At 42.6% G+C, this 18321-nt stretch overlaps 1 protein-coding gene across 5 annotated transcripts in view; it reads left to right on the forward strand.

Moving 5' to 3' along the window:
* The window catches only part of SKAP2 (src kinase associated phosphoprotein 2), a 191924-nt gene extending 179109 nt beyond the window's left edge, over positions 1-12815 (forward strand). For 2 of the 5 annotated variants that reach the window (XM_027872418.1, XM_027872416.1), the window contains exons 12-13: positions 4267-4368; positions 4656-6948. In XM_027872418.1, coding sequence (XP_027728219.1) covers positions 4267-4359 — 93 coding nt within the window. In that variant the 3' untranslated portion in view covers positions 4360-4368; positions 4656-6948. Of the gene's footprint in view, positions 1-4266; positions 4369-4655; positions 6949-12551 lie in introns of those variants that run through there. The other 3 variants (XM_027872419.1, XM_027872420.1, XM_027872417.1) reach the window with 2 other exon arrangements.
* The last annotated feature ends 5506 nt before the right edge of the window (positions 12816-18321 follow it).

The raw sequence follows: 18321 nt of genomic DNA on the forward strand, positions 1-18321 counted from the left end.
AAACTGACTGCAGGCCTCTTTCCAGTGATAACAGAATAACCGCATAATGTAGCTTTATAGCACATGATTAATAGAAAATAATTACACGTCGTACAAAGGGATGCAATATTTCTTATAAATTGACTAGAATGGTTTCCTGTAGATTAAAGGACTCTTCATTATTTTATCAGTCCTGCTGAAGCCTAGTCACTTGCCTAGGTTAGCATTTTGGTGGATGTGAGGAGCTGACTCGAGAGAGGGGTCCTGGATGGCAGACCTCATGTGGACCCGAGAGCTCTCAGATGCTCCGTACGTGACGGGAGGCTCTCTGACCTTGAAGAAGACATGGAGATTTAGATGGCAGAATAGAGGAAGGGGCAAGGTTTGTTCAGCTATTTATTCTTCCTCGTTTTACTGCCAATATATAGAGTTGGGTCTTTTAAAAAATGGCCCACGTGTGACATTATCCAACAATACTGGCATTGGCATGTGGACAAAAAGATAACATTGAATTGATTACCTTATTTTCTCCACTGTAAGCAGTTGATAATTAATAATAAATCAGATTTGTTTTAGGGTGAGGAGGGAAACCAAGGTGTAGAATAGATTCATGGGAGGAGCCTTTGGGTAATGGGGAATCTTCAGGGCAAAGCTGGGAATCCCGTTCTCCCAGAACCAGGAAACCTGTGAAGTACAGTGATTCCAATTTACAGACTGCAAACGGTTTGATTGGGATTCATGTGACTCTGGAGGCTCATACAAAGGGTAGTAACGATCAAAGTAAAAGCGTCCATGTTGGGAGGCCTGTCTACATCCTTCCATGGCTGCCACCAATCCATAAATTAGCTTACTAGATTTTTACATCCTTCTATTTTATTGGATCTCTTAACTTCACACGGGAGCATAAAATGAAATTATTTCCAAATGGGAAGACATGAAAATTTGGTGTTTCTAAATGAACCTTTCAGATTTAAATTCTCTTGAGATTTTAGCATATATTTTGGGAAGTATGTGTTTCATAGTTTCTGGATTTGTTTAACTTATTTACATAAAACCCTCAAGACCCATTTTAGTCCAAAACTTTTTCCCCCTTCATATGAATTTTAAGTCGTTTGTTTATAGCAGAAGCAGCTCACCCTGCTGTTTCTTCCTGTGGCTCTCTGCTTAATGAATCTCATTGGTTGGCCCTTGGCATGGGATCCCACATGATGTGAAGCATGCTTCTTTTGGGAAGAGTGATTTGTTGGCGATAGGTTTCTTTAAATCCAACATAATGAGTGCGAGTTGGCTTTTTGAAAGGGAGATCATGCCTTTAATCAGAAGTGGAATTTGTGAAGGGAACAGAACAGAGATGAGAAAAATGAGTGTTTTTGTCCTGTGTTAATTTTAACATAAATATTTTAAACCCTGATTTGAAAGTAGTTCCTCAGAATCATGTTTGGGCCAGAATATGTCCAACCAGTTTTTTCTACCCCCACCCTTTACAAAAGGGAGCCACTTTTGTGGGTTACGGCCCTGCGATGATGGGGTTTGGGGTGATGAGTTGGTTGCTTGGTTGTTGTCCTTCGTTCTCAAAGAGGACCAAAATGGCATCACAATGTTGGGGTCTAGGCACGGTGCCTCGCACCGTAGTCGATCAGACCAGTACGAACTGGGAAGGCTCCACCACAGGTCAGGCACAGCAGGTCCAAATGGACGTTAGGAGTGGGGATGGCTCTAAATGTGCGCATCACTGACGAGTGGAAAGGAATGGAGTGTTGGCCTTCTTCCCTGTTCACTGGCCCTTCCTGATTTTTACAGTGTGGGCTCTTTCAAAGAGCTTTGTGTGGTAGAAGAAAGATGAAATTATTCTGCATTATGTATTAGGAAATAATCAGGTTCATTGCTCTAAACAGAACAAGAAAAGGAGTATTACAAAGGAGCGTTATTTCAAGATTACGTGGATTAGTATTTGTGAAGCTTGAGAAATAATCATTATAATGCCTATCATTTATACAGCTCCTTAAGGTTTGCAAAACATTTCACAACGACAATTTCATTGGAGGGAGGTGATGTTGTTGTCCACTGTTTACAAATGGGGGAACTGAGGCTGAAAGAGAGTGGGTCCTGTTCTCTTTCTACCATGCCGGGCCATCTGACCACCCCACGTAATGCAGCCAAATAGGAGAAATCAAAGAAGGTGTTACTTAAGGTAAAAATGCCCGCTTAGTGATAGATGATGGATGATGATGGTAATGATCCACTAGATTGTAAACTCCTGGAGGGCAGGGACTGTCTTTAGCCTCTATTTGTATCCCCAGCGCCTAGCACCTATAGCCTGGCACATAGTGTAGGCACTTAATAAATGTTAATTGATATCGATAATTGTTTGCATTTCTCAAGGACTTGATGGCGACAGGGAACCTTGTCTTTGCATACATCAGGTGCTTAATTGGGTAATTATGATAATAAATGCTTGTTGGATTGGATTGGTTCACATTTGATCCTCACAACAATCTTGTGAGATAAATACTGCAAGTCTTACCATGCCCATTTCAGAAACAAGGAAACCAAGACCCGAAGAAGCTGTTAATTGCCCACAGTCACAAAGCTACCGGGTACAGGAGAGACTTGAACCTCGGTCTTTTGACTTTGTATTCAGTGCTCAAGAGCAATAATGATGATGATGACGATGATGGTGATGATGACCGTTTGGCATCGAGTATCATCTTCCAGGGGCCTTACGGAGAAGACATTTGGACTCTCTTTTGTCTGCCGTGTTCACAGTACCAGACATCTCTTGTTGATTCAAACCGTGTTGAGTTACCTTACCTCTAACTCACCTCTAGGCCACACGTGACTTCTGTCACCAGAATATTCATCGTCTTTGAAAAGCCACTGTTTCTATCCGTTTCTGCTTATAAAAATAGTATTCTGAAAAGCAGGTGTGAAGTAAGACCTTGCTCTGATAACTTTATGCTTCTTTCTTGTGTCTAGGGAAAATACTCGTCTTTTCTCGTTTTTCTTCCAGGAGTCTCCTCTGACTCCCCTGATGCTATGGGGGGAGCGCAAAGCTCTGCACTCCCCCCTCATCTCCCTATTAATAGATTGCACATGCTCAAATTGTGGCGGTTAGATCGGTTTTCCCTTAATGCGTATCGGTTTAATAATCAGCCCACTGCAAATTTAATCTCTGAATTGCTTTTGTCCCCCTCCCTCACTTAAGCAGTATATGTACATATTTGTCCGTGAATCTGGGAAGTTGGGACAGTCATAATCAATTGAATTGCTGTTGGCATTGATTTTAAAATACTTATCTTATAGAAAAGAATTAAGTTGAGATCCCTTAATGCTCTTGCAAGAGCATTGCTTCTGGAAGATATATTTCTTGAAACTTGTAATTCATTTTATTTTCTATGTGTCTCACTAAAATTAAATAAATTTCAACTAAGAATCCATCCCTCCATGCATCAGAGGCGCTGCCCTGGGGGAGGGGCTGGGGACAGGCTTACCTCACCCAGCACACTTGATGGGTTTCTGAGACTTTTCATGGGAATCCATTTTTTTAATAGAACCTATTTTCCCATTATGATTATTAGAGATACTTTTGTTTTTTCTGGCCTTACAGTGGCAACAGTTCTTCAAACTTCACTTCTACATTTCTTTTCTTGAGTAGTTCATGCTTCATCAACCACACTAATTATACATGGGCTGCAACCCCTTCTGCCCCTGACTCATGTGGGGTTTTATGCTTTTGGGGGGAGTCTGTCTGGTTTTCTGTTTTTGTTTTTGGTGAAGCCAAGACTGCTGTGACTACATAAATAATCTCTCTCCCCTTATCTGACCTTACACTTCCATGGAATGAAAAGGCCCAGATAAAGTGGCCCCCACCTGTGTGTTTCAACCTCTTTCACATACTGTGATTACACCTCGGGGTTGAGGATCTCAGATTAAGTTGTTCTTTCACAGTTCTTTAAGAATCCCATAAAATTGGAATTTAAGCGTTGGAGAAAAGCCAGAAGAAAGAGGTAGTCCCTGATGTGGTGGCGGGTGGGGTTCATGTTGCCGTTTACAACCATTTCTTTTTTTCCACACTGAGTAATAAACGTGCATTGTCTTCTAAGTTCATTTAAATCTTTGCCTGACAGCATTTTTGAAAATGCCCAGAAACAAAAAGATTATAATGTTTCAATTTTCAGTTCAAGTCCTAACTTTATAAAGGAAGAAAATGTTTGTAAGAAGTTGCATACCAACTGGATTGCATTTATCTCTGACTAAAGGTTAATATTGCACATTGTTTTCAATTAGGACTACAATAGATTTGGCTGGTGGGTAGGAGAAATGAAGGGAACCATTGGCTTGGTGCCTAAAGCCTACATAATGGAGATGTATGATATTTGAGAGTCCTGGGTAAGTACATTTTAATCCAATCTTCTGTAATGGTTCATATGTTCTCTTGTTCTGGGTTGGTTTTTTTAACATCTTTCCCTTTTTTGAAATTGTTGTAGTAGGTCTGTCAAAGATTGTTTTCTTCCCACCCTTGGAAAAAAATGTTTAAATAAAAAAAGCTTTGTGAAATTTCTCTTGGAAGTAGCTAGCCACTTGTCTCACCTACCTCTTCTTTGTAAAAATCCTGCTCGTAGCCATGTCGATGAGCTGCAAAATCACATCTAAACATATGCCTTTTTTCTGATCAGCGAATCCTAACATTTAAAAGTCAAGAAAGAAGTTGGAGCTTGAGTTTTCGTTTGAGCCTGAGAGACGCCGTGGATTTGGCGAGATCACCCAAGCATCGAGTGATGACTTCTCTTCTTTCTTCATGTTGCAGAAAGTCATCACTCTCCCCTTTCCATTCATCCTTGCCTGTAATTTTATACAATGCTCCTTTACAATGTTTTAATGATCATAAATTAAAGGAAAGTTATGCATAGCAATCTGGTACAAGCCACAAAGTGATTAGACTTGTTGCTGTTTTGCGTGAGAAGCAATCGTACTTTTCATTTATTCAGCTGCTTTGTGTGAATCCAGTCATTTGGCTTTCTGGAAGAACCCAGCACTGTTTCTCAAAAGTCAAATGACCGTTCTTATCAGGGGTCTTGTAATGCCCATTACTCAGAAGAAGTGAAGTTTTGTGGCCGCGATGTCTAATTTCACCGACATTTCCATTTAATATATCTTAATGAGGCAAGTTTTAAAGCAGGCCCTCTGCATGCAGAGAATGTGTTAAAGCACTGGCGGTGATTTATTTTGGTATTTCACGTAGTATTGACCTTTTATCATGAAAGAATTTATGCCTTATTGGCAAATTTACATCATATTAAATGTGACCACAAGAAGGAAAAATACTGGAATGGAAAAGCACAACGTCCCGTCAGCTTCTATGAGATGTGTTGTTGGGTGAAAACCCAAAGCCCTTTGTCATTAAAAACCATTTGGGTTATTTGCATAGACATTGGGGCCGCATCATTATTGAATGTGCTCCACCCCATTTACTAGAAGGGCTCCCACTGCCATCATGGGAAAGAAAGAAGTGGGTCATTTTAAACTTAGCCTGGGAGCTCATTGCTAGATGATGAAAGGCAGAGTTGTTTGGAGCTGGACAGAGCCTCTGGTATCACCTAATCCAGTCCCCCCACTTTATCAGTGAGAAAAGAAGTGAAAACTTCTGGAACATTCATTCACCAGCAGGTAAATCTGTGGTGGTGGGGGAGTGATGGCCTGCTGCCCTCCTTTGGAGATAGGGGTTTTAAATGCCCCTGAATTCTGATGGGGTTGGAAGAGTCTTACCAGCGAATCTTTAAGTTAGACACCACCTCCCTGGGCTTTCATTCCTGTACTCCCAGGGAGTTGTGGACTTAAAGCAGCCTTTCCCCTGCCTTCTCCCTTTTTAAACAATACAAAAATATTTACAAAAATGACAGGATTTGGCAATATCGAAACTGCTGGGAGTATTTCATCTTCATCCTCTCATCACCGTGAAATTGGCAAACTCGTGTCAGTGATCAAACTCTTTCATTAATTTCACACACAAAAAATAACAAAGATTAAATAGCCCTTCCACTATAATTTAGAAAAAATTGACATCTTAGTCTTAAAAAAAAAAAAGTCAGATACATTTGAGCATCTAAACCAAATTAACAAAATTAGGTGACCTTGGCCTGGAGAGAAACTTCCCATGTCACGAGGCAAAGCAAACTTGATTTTCCAAGTTAAGTTGCTAAAAAGAGAGAAATACCAATGCAGAGGGAGGCTGGTGGGTTTGGGTTCTGGGAAGCTTTCCGCATTGCCACATTGGGCCAGTAGATGGCAGCAGATTTTCATCACATGGGGAACCATTTTGAAACCCTTCCCCCACCTGGGCTACAGTCATCTCTAATTTCAAACATTTGGAGATTTCCTTCCTCTTTTTTTTTTTTCTTTTACTGTTAATCCAGGAGAGGGAGTCCTTTGCCAACCGATGAATAACAATGTCTGTCCAGACATCCTCCCATTAATGGTGGCGCGAAGGGCTCCAGCGGCCATTGCCTTTTTCCTGGGGATCTTTGGGGAAGGGTGAAGAACGGTGATGCCACTATTTACAGAAAGAATCATGGTCACGATGCCCCTTTCGTTACATGCTTAGGTCTAAGCAATGTATGTGTACTTGATGAAATCATTTGTAAGTCCTAGGAAAAAGTTTCCTTGACACCCTTGACAATATCACGCACCCAAGTCCAACATAATATCATTAATGTGATTTTAAGCAACGTGGATTAGAAAATATGCTAATTGCCATGTCTCGTTATGTTTGCTTCACTTTTATTTGTTTTTCTATGAACATTTAGAGAACCAATTTTTTTCAAAGGTGATTGTAAGTCATATTTTATATAGCATTTTGCTTGATTATTTGCTCTGCACTGAATTTGTACGCTGTTGCCATTAGATCTTACAATAATGTTCCACTCTGCAAATTTTTAAGGTTCAAATAAAGTTTAATTGTTTGCAAACTGTTATGATGCTAATAATTCAACAGCCTGCTGTGTTACTAATGAAATTACTTTGTTATGATTAATTTGGAAAATAGTGTGTTGATTGTAGTAATTAAGCACAACAAGGTGCAGTGAATGATTCTAATGCCATCTGGCCTCCGAACTGAATGAAGAAATGAAATAGGGCTGTCATCGGAATTTATTCAGAATAGTAAGGATAATACAAATGTCTGTTATTGCTGAGGGACCGAGACTTAAGCACAGCTCACTCTACGCTCTAGTTGCTACTTTTGTACATGGAACGTTTTCTCTGGTGGAAAAGTCTTGGTTGGCCCCGTGCTCCTCAGGCGTACAAAATCGATCATTTTGCTTGCCTTGGGCGGACGGCGGTAGATTTGGTATTAGCTCGTTGTAATTACAGATAATCCTAGAAAGCATCAGAAGTCTCTCATGTTCCACCCCTCTCTGGGTCATCGCTCCGGTCTGGGCCTATGCTATTGCTGTGAGGACTCAACCTCCCCCAACCCTTACGAGGACAGCATTCCAGGCCGAGACTGACCCCGGTGCAGGGTCAGGTAGGTGCTTCCTGTGGGACTTGTGGCTCTCCTGTTGCTGTTACAGTTTTTCCTTTTTGGGAAAAAAAAAATCGGTTAGAGTCCTTCCACAGTGAAAAGAGCAATAGACCGTCAATCAGTCACGGCAGTGTCTGGGATGTAGTAAGTGCTTAATAAATGCTTGTGGACCGACTGACTTCTACGGCGTCAGGAGCTCCCAAGTGCTAACCCAGCCTTGCCGCCAGCTGGCTCTGTGTCCTTCAACAAGGAAGTCTGCAGCTTCCTCGGCCTCAGTCTCATTTGTATAATGACCATGCGGCCTGTATCATCTCAGGAGGGTCTTTGAGCTCATCGTGTAGCCCCCTGAAGTTCGGGGTTGTGTTCACCAGAGCAGCAAAGAGAGGGACGTTTGGACCCGAAGGTGAACAGTTGTAAGAATGTCGAGGTGACCACCAAAATGGCCCCCGGGGCTGAGCTGTGCCAAGGGAGCCTGCCCAGGGCTTGAGGAGACCTGGAGCTGTCGGATTTTTCCAGTGCCCCCCTCACAGAAAAGTACTTTCTGGTCACTGCTCCCTCGCTCAAACAAACTCAGAGGAGACAGTCTGTGGGGTCACAAATATTAGGGGCATTCAAGCTTCATCGAGCCTTTGAAAACCCACAGCTTTGCACAGATATACAGGACACCCAAACAATAGTGGAAGTCATTTGTCCAGCTCAGCAGAGTCCTGAGTTCTGTGCCCTAGTAAGAGACAAACATAAGTGGAGCATATTCCTAAAATAGCGTCCTGGGTTTTTAAACTGCCCTTGGTGTCTAACTTAAGCCTTTGACCCACAGGAGGGGAAACCAGCAATGTCTGGGCCCCCTCTGCTTGACCATCCTTTCAGAGGTGATCTGCCCCTGCAAAGTTTCTGTAAACCCCTCAAAGGGTTGGATCTGGAGTGTTTATCCCAACTGACATGAACATGGAAGCTCGGGTGGTGGTTGATTATTGCTATAATTTCTTTTTGGCTAACAGGATTGGCTAATCTTAGCTCATTAACTAAGAGAATGAGACCGTGCATGACTGGAAATATGCAGCACGCACTCAGAAAACACTTTTTCACTGATGTTGGGCTCCCCGAACTTGAGACTTGAATGGCTTACAGAAAGGGCAGACAGGATCCCTATCTCCAGGACAGGAACGCTTCCTTTTGGTGTGCCATGGTCCTCTTTGGTGATCGGTCTGGTGAAGCCCAGGTACCCCTTCTCAGAATCAGGTTTTTAAATGCATTCAGTAAAATAGATTATTACAGTGGAAACCAATTATATTGAAATACTGTTACTGAAATAATTTTTAAAACTAGTTCACAGATTGTAGTCATCAGTTTTCTACCTTTTCCCCTGAATGTCCAAAATCAACACTTTTCAACTCTTGAAAATAGCATTTTTTTAAAGATTTTGGCTCCTTACCCAAGACAGTAATAAATGGAATTGATTTGAGTGTTAGGTAGGACCAGAATAGGAGGGGAGAAAGAAAAATATCCAAACAGCCGTTGAGCTCCTCAGAGTAGTTCTGCTTTTCCACTAAAAAATTCCTCATTGAGTCTTGTCTTCAAAGACGACAGAGAAAGCACGGGCAGCCTCTGACATCTGTGCCCACTCCTGCTCTCTGGGCTGTATGGGCTCACAAGGCCAGCCCAGCATCTATCTATTGTATCTGATCCATGACAGCTAAAGGACCCTTTCTGATTCCTGAGCCCAAGACTGTCTTCTTCACTGGACAGGGAACGAAGCTTTGGCGGTGAGGGAGCCCACAGTGACCAAATCCAACTACAATCCGATGTGTATTTGTTTTTTGTTACATACTCCTTCTCCTTGGTTTAGATTGGATTTTCATTGGGGGGGCGGGGGGGGTTAAAAATGGACGATTCTTTGGAAATTTGGATTCTGTGAATTCTGTGAGAGCTTCGAGGCTCCAGGGCACTCACTCTAAAAGTGTGCAGTGTTGTGTTTAGGGGAATTACTGAACTCATTCCCCAGGGCCTTCGTAGTCAGAGGTGTGGGTCAGACCTAGCTTCCCAGGATGTTGGTGGCCGTTTGGTGACATCCAGTGGGGCCCAGAAAAGCGATTCCTCCAGATTCTCTCCTCATCGTTATCACTGCTTTTTATTGTTCATCATTCGGTTCCAGCTAGAGAACTGCACTTGTCTGTCTTCTCTTTATTGGCCTTAGGTGTGCAAGAGGAAAATGTAACTGCTGTGATCCATGTGCATAAACGGATCCCCCTCCCCGTTTCGTAGCTTGAGCTGCAATTCACCCCTTTGGTGGGTAAATTGCCCCACAGGTACTTTCAGAGGACAGAAAAAGATAATAAATGGAATGAATGTTCACCGGAAAGATGACTGCTCCAGAAGAAAAGGAATCCCAACAAATAAGATATTCCTCTTCCTGTCTACCCTGTTCTGAAAGGAGTGCATGGAGAGAACCTCGTGTCATTCAGCGAGCTTTCCACCACCAGCCTGCCTGGCCCACATGATGAGTGCCATGCAGGCTTCAGGGTCAGACAACTGGGTTTGGATCTTAGCTTAGTCACTTAATTCCTGTGTGACCTAGATTGGGCTCAGTTTCCTCATCTGTGAGTTAGGCCAAGTGAACTAGATCAGAGGTTCTTAACTTGGAGTCCGTGAATTTGGTTTAAATTATGATAACTGTATTTCCAGATAATTGGTTTTTTCTGATATCGGATGTATTTTGTTTTATTCATCTGAGGACATGTTGAGAAGTGGTCCCCAGGCTTCCCTGACTGACTGACCTGCTCCGTTCCCAGCTTTGCTTCTGACTCCCTAGACTTCGGCCCTTTGCCTCAGCCGCCCTCTCTCCCTGTGAGTTCCTTTTTTCCCCATGCAGCCTTCCCCTCCTCCCTGCCCTCAGCCCCCTTCTCCCTTTGGTGAGCTCCCCCAGAACCTGGGGATTGCCCATCTTGAGGGAGGGTCCAGGCCAGAAGCTTTGCCTCAGACACTCTGAGCTTGGCTGTCATATCTGGCACAGGCACCTTTCCCCTTCCTCCTTCTTTTCAACTCCCTTTTGTCCATTTTCTTCCCCCATTAGATTATAAGTTGCTTGATGGAACGGACTGTCTTTTTGTTCATATTTTTATCCTCAGTGCTTAGCACAGTTCTTGGTACACAGAAGGCACTTAATAAGTGCTTGTTGACTTACTAACAACACACACTTACACACATACAAACCAAACTCTGAGATAGACGATAATAATATCCTCTAACATTTATATAGTGCTTTAAAAATATCTCATTTTATCCTCACAACAACTCTGGGAGGCATTTTACGGATGAGAAAACTGAAGTTAAGCAACTTGCCCAGGGTCCTACAGGCAATAACAAGTGTCTGAGAGTGGATTTGAACCCAGGACTCTCCGACTCCCAGTCTAGGGTTCTCTCCACTATGCCATCTGAGGTCCCATCTAACTGTAGCTCTGAGGTCAGATTACAGTGTTAATTTTCTAGAAAACAGACAGACCAAGCAGCCAGCTAATCCTCTGCGTGTAGTAGGTGCTCAGTTGACTTGACGGCTGGTCAGATACATCGGGTCACTGAAGAACCATTCACAGATGGACTGTGGTGGCCCCATTGTTCTCCAGGCAGCTGGAGTCTTACCCATACAAGATGCTTCCTCTTGATTTAATGCCATCCCTGCCTCTGATCTTACAGACTGGGTGAACATAGAAATCTCAAGTAGCTTTTCTATTCAGGTGATGCATACCAATCAATCAACAAACATTAGGCACCTACTGTGTTCCAGCCACTGTGCTAGGCCCTTAGGATAGAAAATCAAAAACAAAAAAACCCCAAAACACTCTTTACCCTCAAGGAGCTTCCAGTCTACCCAAAGAAACCATGCACACCTACGTAAGTAAATTCCAAAATAAATGCAAGGTCATTTGGGAGGGAACAGAAAGCTTCATGGTGGATTCTAAGATGCAGAGGTGAGGAGGGAATACTTGCCAGAGATGAGGGAACAGCTTGTGCAAAGGTCCAGAAAGGAGATGGCATTTCCTGGGTAGCTGCCTTGGCTGAACCTAGAGGGTGCATGGGAGAGCCATGGATCACTAGGCTGCCGAGGCAGCTGGGAGTCAGGTCGGGAATGGCATTTCGGGAAATGCTGAGAAACGCCACAATATCTTACATCCAGTCCCCTGGTTTTCTACTTCCGCAATTCCACTTCCCTCCCTAAACCAAGTTTTAAACAACTGAATAGCCTAAAGTCCAAGCCCAGGGGACTGGAGCATTTCTCTTTCTCTCCTGGTATCTCGTTTCAGACAGTAATGAGACAGTAGCCACATTTAGTCATTGCTGAGCAACATGGACTTTAGACTGATGGTCCCATTAAATGGGAGACAAGGCTGTTGCCAAATTAGTCAATCTCTCCGTCAATGAACAAATTCATTTCGGTGCTTGGTTTGATTCCTCTGAACGTCGGATAACTGAAAGGCGCTATCGCCTGACAGGTTTATACCATTTGGACATGGACCCCTTTAAAATAAGTATACACTTAACGAGGTGACCTCCAGAATCAAACGAGTGCCCTTGAATGGTACGTCTGCCTGAATGCTCGTTTCCTACCTCCTAGGCTTTCCCCTCATTCTTGGGAACTCTTAGGATATCCTGGCAAGGACTAGCATTTCACTAATTAGACTGCTCTGGGGTTGGTGCACTTGAAGTCACTGTTACTGATGTTTTTCATGGTTTAAAAATCTCTGAAATGTGTGTGCTCTCCTACGGCCCCGGAGAAAAGGGATGTGTGGCACTTGGATTGTTTCTTCTGTGGCCTGGATCTCATTTTACTAATAAGTGAGGATTTTTTGTCATGTAAGCTGGGAAGAGAATGACTTTGTGCTGTCCTGCTCTCCAGCTGCCCACTAAGTAGATCTCCTAGGTGTAAGATAAGCTCTCCCATCCAGATGGATGCATTCCTCATTTCCAATTCCCAGTTCATGCATTCATGGTCTGTAGACTCACTCTTGCTCCCTCACTCCATCCCCTGGTCTCTGATTTTCTCTTTTCTCTTCCTCAGGCTTGCCCAGTAGGCTAAGACATACAAGGACACGGGACATTGTAATTCTCCCCACCGTACAGACTGATCAGCGTCAGCCGTACTGAGCTCTCTGTGAACCATCAAAAGGAAAGCTAGAGAACAGTAGCTGTGTGAGCTCAGGTGTTCTCTATCTGTTGCTTGCTTTCAGGCTGTCTGCATATTTGTTTTCTTCTGTATCACCAGCGCAGCATTGTCTGCCATTTCTTTTCCTATCTAATTAAATGATTCCATGTTGAATAATTACATTCAAGTGCCAACAATGTGCTAGGGGCTATTCCAACATAGAATTAGTCACAGTCCCCTCCTGGACTCACAATCTAAATTAAATAGGTAGGATATTAACGCAGGCTAGGATGAGAATAGGCTCAGGTAGGCAATGTCATATGATACTTTTATTTTGTGTGTGTGTATATGTGTGTGTGTGTGTGTGTGTGTGACAGAGAAGAAGAAGAAGAGAAGAGAAAAGGGGGAGGGAAGGTGAGAGGGAGAGAGGAGAGAGAGAAGAGGAGAGGGGGAAGAGAGAGAGAGAGAGAGAGAGAGAGGGAGGGAGGGAAGAGAGGAAAACTAAAGCAAGGCTGAGGAGGTTGTTTAATGCAATGAGAACATTTGTTTCAGTGACAATTCTTGAAACTACATTGGCAGCTATTGAAATAAATAACTGTGAGTGGAGACCAAAGAGCTAATGGACTGTGTGTTTAAATTAAAATAATCTTTTCCTATTTTGTAATTTAGTTGATGGGAGTATTCCCTCCACCTCCTTGGAATACCACTCTATAACGTAGAGTAGATGGTCTTCAAGAGTTGCTATAGTCCAGACTTTCTGTGGTAGTCAAGCTGGTGTTGAGCTTCTCTGAAATTGACTGCATTTGTCCCCAATCGATGAACGTCCAATTGACCACTGGTGCCATCCTCAAAAGTGCAAAAGTGATGCTTTGCTGGCCTAACCTTCAGGAGTGCAGAGGGCCTTTCACAGCACCCAGAAGTCTTGGCTCAGGACTCTAGTAAAGGGAAATAGATAAAAGAATAAAACCAAATAATAATGGCTTTTGAAGAGGTCATCCAAAAGGAGCGCCATACCTTTGTAGGGGTGGCTGAGTGTGACACTTTTTAGGAGGAGATGGTCATTAGCCATTTGGATTGGACACTCTAGAATTGGTGGCCCTCTGCAGAGCATGGTCAACAGTGATAGATGAAGTCAGTAGACCTAGATTCTAGTCTTTGGCTCTGTCACAAGAAGTCACTCACATGATCTTGGCTTTGTCAGTCTTTCTGTGTTTCCATTTCCTCTGTAAAATCCAGGTCATCGATACCACCTGTCACATCTACCTTCCAGGGTTGTAGTGAGAACCTGATGAGGTAATGCAGGCGAGGATAGCATGTAAAACTAATAAAAAGTACCAGCCAGGTGCATGGACGAGATGATTACTGAGCTCCCTTCCAACTCTCAGACTCTGTGATTTTATAAGGGATTGAATTGTCAAATTCTCATGTTTGGTGGTCTTAAAAAAAATGGTGGCTTCTAAATGTTATTATTGTGACTCCCATTCCACACATGCTTCAACCTGAATAATTGAGCTGAAGAGTGAGTAAAACAGAATGTTCTTTCTCGCCAAAATGACCAAGTAGAAATAGCAGTGTTCAAATAGACTGCTGTCCCTGGGATTGCTGGGGAAACTGCGTTTTCTTAAATGAAAAGCCATGTAAATCGTTTCAAAGACCTCTGCATCTGTGTTCATTGCCCTCTTAATCTTGGGTACGAGGAGTTTCACTGAACTTTACTTAGAGTCATGACCTACCAGATCAGTACAAAAAGATGGGAAAATCCCCAAATCTGCTTTTCCAGTGATCTCTTAATATCAGTCAGTTCATTGTGGAATCCCAATTGTGTTGTGTATAGTTGATTGGGTTTAGCTGCCGTTCTGTGGACCTCAATCTACTGGCAATTCCTTCCTTAACTGTTTTGTAGCACTGAGTACCCACACAGCCTCTAGTTAATGATGCACTCCCGAATCAAAGCTCTCTGGTTCAAAGACTAGGCACCAGCCAGCCTTACGATGGAACAGTTCACTGAATTTCAGTTTTGTGAAAATACAGGGCTAGAGATAGAGCAAAATAGCAGCTCATTGCATGTTAACCTTAAAGCCTGAATGTTATAACTTTAAGCAAAGTTAATAAAAAATGCAAAAGGAGTCTTTAAATAATTTAAATTATCTAAAAAATTGAGCATATTCTTTCAAATAATAATGGCTTTTATGATCTGATTTTTAAATGCATTTTTCATATCTTGAATTACTTTGAAGTATAGATATCAAAGTAAGTTTAAGTTTATTTAAGGTTATTAAATATATTTGTCACCAGTCAGGACCACTCAAGACTCCATTTTTTTAGTCAAGCAACCATGGTCTGTATACTAAGTAATATCCAGCACCAGTGGTTTGTTCAGTATTGTCTTTGAAAAGTTAGTTGTGCATGGATAGGAATTATTCTTGAAATAACTCTCTGGGATGGGATTTCCTATTTATCTCACCCCCAGTAAGAAATGAAAAATATAGCTCACCATCAAAAACAACAAAGATGAAAGACCAAGATAGCGGGCAGTATTGACATGGGTCCCTGTGAGCACTGTCCTCTTGGGCTAGGCATTTCTCTTGGCATTGTGATGGAGGCCAGGTGACTGCTACTTCCAAGCTGTATCTTCATTAAGAGGGACAGGAGCCTGAGAATGCCAATGTAATTAAAGCCAGTGCTAGTCCATTTCAGGGAACTTTTGCTTCCTTTTCTCGGTGGTTTGTAGGAGAGAATTTCGGGCTCCAGGCATACACGTGCTTTCATGTGCAGCACTCACTTCCCTTGGTGCCGGGGCTCATAGCAATAAATGCTCTATATTGATCACTGCTCAATTCTAATGGAAGTAGATAGACCAAGGCAGGAAAAACATTAGAGCCTTACATTTACTGCCTTAATTTTTAAACAGTTTTTAAATTTTAAAAATTGATATAATTGCTGTTTCTGCTTTTCTTACTAAATACATTCTATGCAATAAAATTATCTTCACTTTGTATCTTTCCTATAAGACAATTTCATTCAAAATGTGAGGGTCCCCCCCCTTTCTGGTCTTTTTTTTTGGTATTTTTGCATGAATTGAAAAACCTGTCATGTTTGAGCACAGTTTGGAAACATGAAAAACCACCTCAGAGCACCACATTCAAGATTAATATGGAGACCAAAAATTAATGGAAAAGAGCCATGTAGAGATTTTAGATTTAGTCCAACTGGCCTGCAAATTTAACCCATTAATCTGCTTCAGGAGAGGCCACAAGAAATATTTATCTCTATAAATGAGGAGGGGTTTTTTTTTGCCTTCAAATGTATCCAGAGGGGAATCCACTGTATGAGAGAGAGAGGGAGAGAGAGAGAGAGAGAGAGAGAGAGAGAGAGAGAATCAGAAGAAATGTCTATACACATTGGACTGGGATTTATTTTTCCTTCCAGTCCCATTGCTAAGAACATGCTAAGAATTGAAAGGCAGTGACCATTCTTCCTTGGGGTGGCCTCTGTAGTGCTGTGTTTGGCTTCAGAGACACAAGATGAGAGTTTTTTTTTTTCCCAAGCTTTGGTTGGGAGGACATTGGGAGCTGGGGTGGGGAGGAAAGAAGGATGCCATAGTCCATATGTAAGGAATTCTGTATTTTCCCTGATTATTTGCAGTACTTAAAAAAAAAAAAAAAGAAATGAAAAGAAGAGGAATCCAGCCCAGGGAAGGGAAAGAATGGAAGCTGGTAGTTTCTTGGAGTCCTCATATAGTCTGTCTTCTTAATGAACCTGCTGCAGAGCCCAGAAAGCAGTCCCCTGCAAATAAACGTGTTTGGAGTGATTTAGCCATAATGTCCAGACTGTGTAAACATCTAATTATTACAATAAAATTGTCAATAAATTTACATTACTGCTCCCTTTTCAAACGTTAACCAACTTTTTTCTGCTCTTGATAAAAGGGTATAAATTGTATTTTTATGTGGTTGAGGGTTTTGTGTTCATCACACTTGGTACAGCACTTCCAGACAAAAGCAAGCCGGCCAGCCCTAATGCTCTGAGTTATTCCGGGGATGCAGAAAACTCCTACAGTTGTTTATTAACGTAATGTGCCATGTTTCCTTTCACAGGGAAATGAACTTAGAGCTGCCACAATCTGATCTTTAGTCACGGCATTAAACACACACACACACACATACACACACACACACACACACACACACACACAATAAAACCATTATTGTAGTCACTGTGCCTTTAAGATGGGCACAAAGAATTAACCCCCTTTATGATCCATTATTAGAAGGGGGGAATTTGAGGTTACATTAGGAGCTCAAGATAAAACAGGCAAATGCAGTAATTTCCTTTAAGCAAAATTATGTCCTGTTTTCAGAATTATGATATTATGTTGAACATAATTGGGGCATAAAACTGCCCCCACCCACCCACCCCCTTGTGTTTCTTATATAACTGGTACATTAACATTAGAAAAGCAGAATGCTATTGAATTCTAATGAGGTCTGGCCTATATGCTCCGCTAGAAAAGGAATGAGGATAATTCATTTGTATTCTACAAAGCCTTCAGAAATCTGCGAGCATCCCCGTGGCTTCAGCTTGTGGTGCTGATCATCTGTTCTTACATTAGGGGGTCTTCATTGCTCTGAGCAGCATCTGAGCTGGGGAAAAGAGTTAACCACTTTCCTGCTAGCTTTTGTTACCTAATGACGATTTAATACGGTGGTGCCCAATCTGGCCATTTGGGTTTGGGGTTTGTTTTTGTTTTTGAACCCTAACGTGTATGTGGGAGTCTATCTGTCTGTCATAAGGCCTCTCAGAACAAAGGAAGTGATAGGGAATTCATCCTGGTCCCCACGATTCCCCATTTTCAGTAAACATGTCTGTCCTAAGTAAACAGTGCCATGACAGTGAGGTATTTGCTCATTAAAAAAAGGCTGAAAATGCTGCTGTGTTTGAGCTGATGCTGGGCTCTTTGAGTGAGGATGTGTTCATCTGCAAGTCTTTCTGACTCTTAGCGCAAAGGGGCCAGTTTTCCGAAGTTAGATTTAGTTGTTTTTTTTTTTTTTGAAGGCAAGGAATGAAAGATTTTTCACAAGTTGCCACGTAAAACGATCTTCACAAAAAGGCATTGGGGAAGCGAGCAAATGCCTGTGCCAAACAGATGGTACACCCTGCTGTGTTTTTGATTGAAAAAGAAAGGTAACATTTGCAGCCACGTCAAAGAGACAGTGATCAGCTAAACAAATTGGTCTCAGAAGTGCACCCTTGCTGGAGCAAACCCTGCTGCAGGGGATGAGAGAGGCTGTATTTCAAAATAATGCTAGGTTTGCGGCTTCCCTAAGTGAGGGGAGCTGTCCCCTTTCACCCAGCCCGGGGAAGCTAAGCTGGAGTCTTTGTTGAAGACGGCCGGCCGCAGCCGCATCAGCATCAGCAGAATCTGCGGGGGAAGTCAGCAGCACAAATGCCTATCCCCACCGAGAGTCTCCCCAGGCGTGCAGATGATACCCAGGAGCCACTCCCAGCACCCCCCCCCTTCCCCAGCAGCCTTTCATAGGGTGTGCCCTTTGCTGGGTGAGGCCTCCCGAGCTTTCAGAGAGAAATCTACATGCAGCTTAAAAAGACAGAGACAGAGAGAGAGAGAGAAGGGAGAAAAAGGGAAACATAGCCCCAAATCATCAAAGAGGTACAACTGGAGGAGGAG

Source organism: Vombatus ursinus, unplaced genomic scaffold, assembly GCF_900497805.2.
Source record: "Vombatus ursinus unplaced genomic scaffold, bare-nosed wombat genome assembly UNPS02014799.1, whole genome shotgun sequence".
Taxonomy (NCBI): Eukaryota; Metazoa; Chordata; class Mammalia; order Diprotodontia; family Vombatidae; genus Vombatus; species Vombatus ursinus.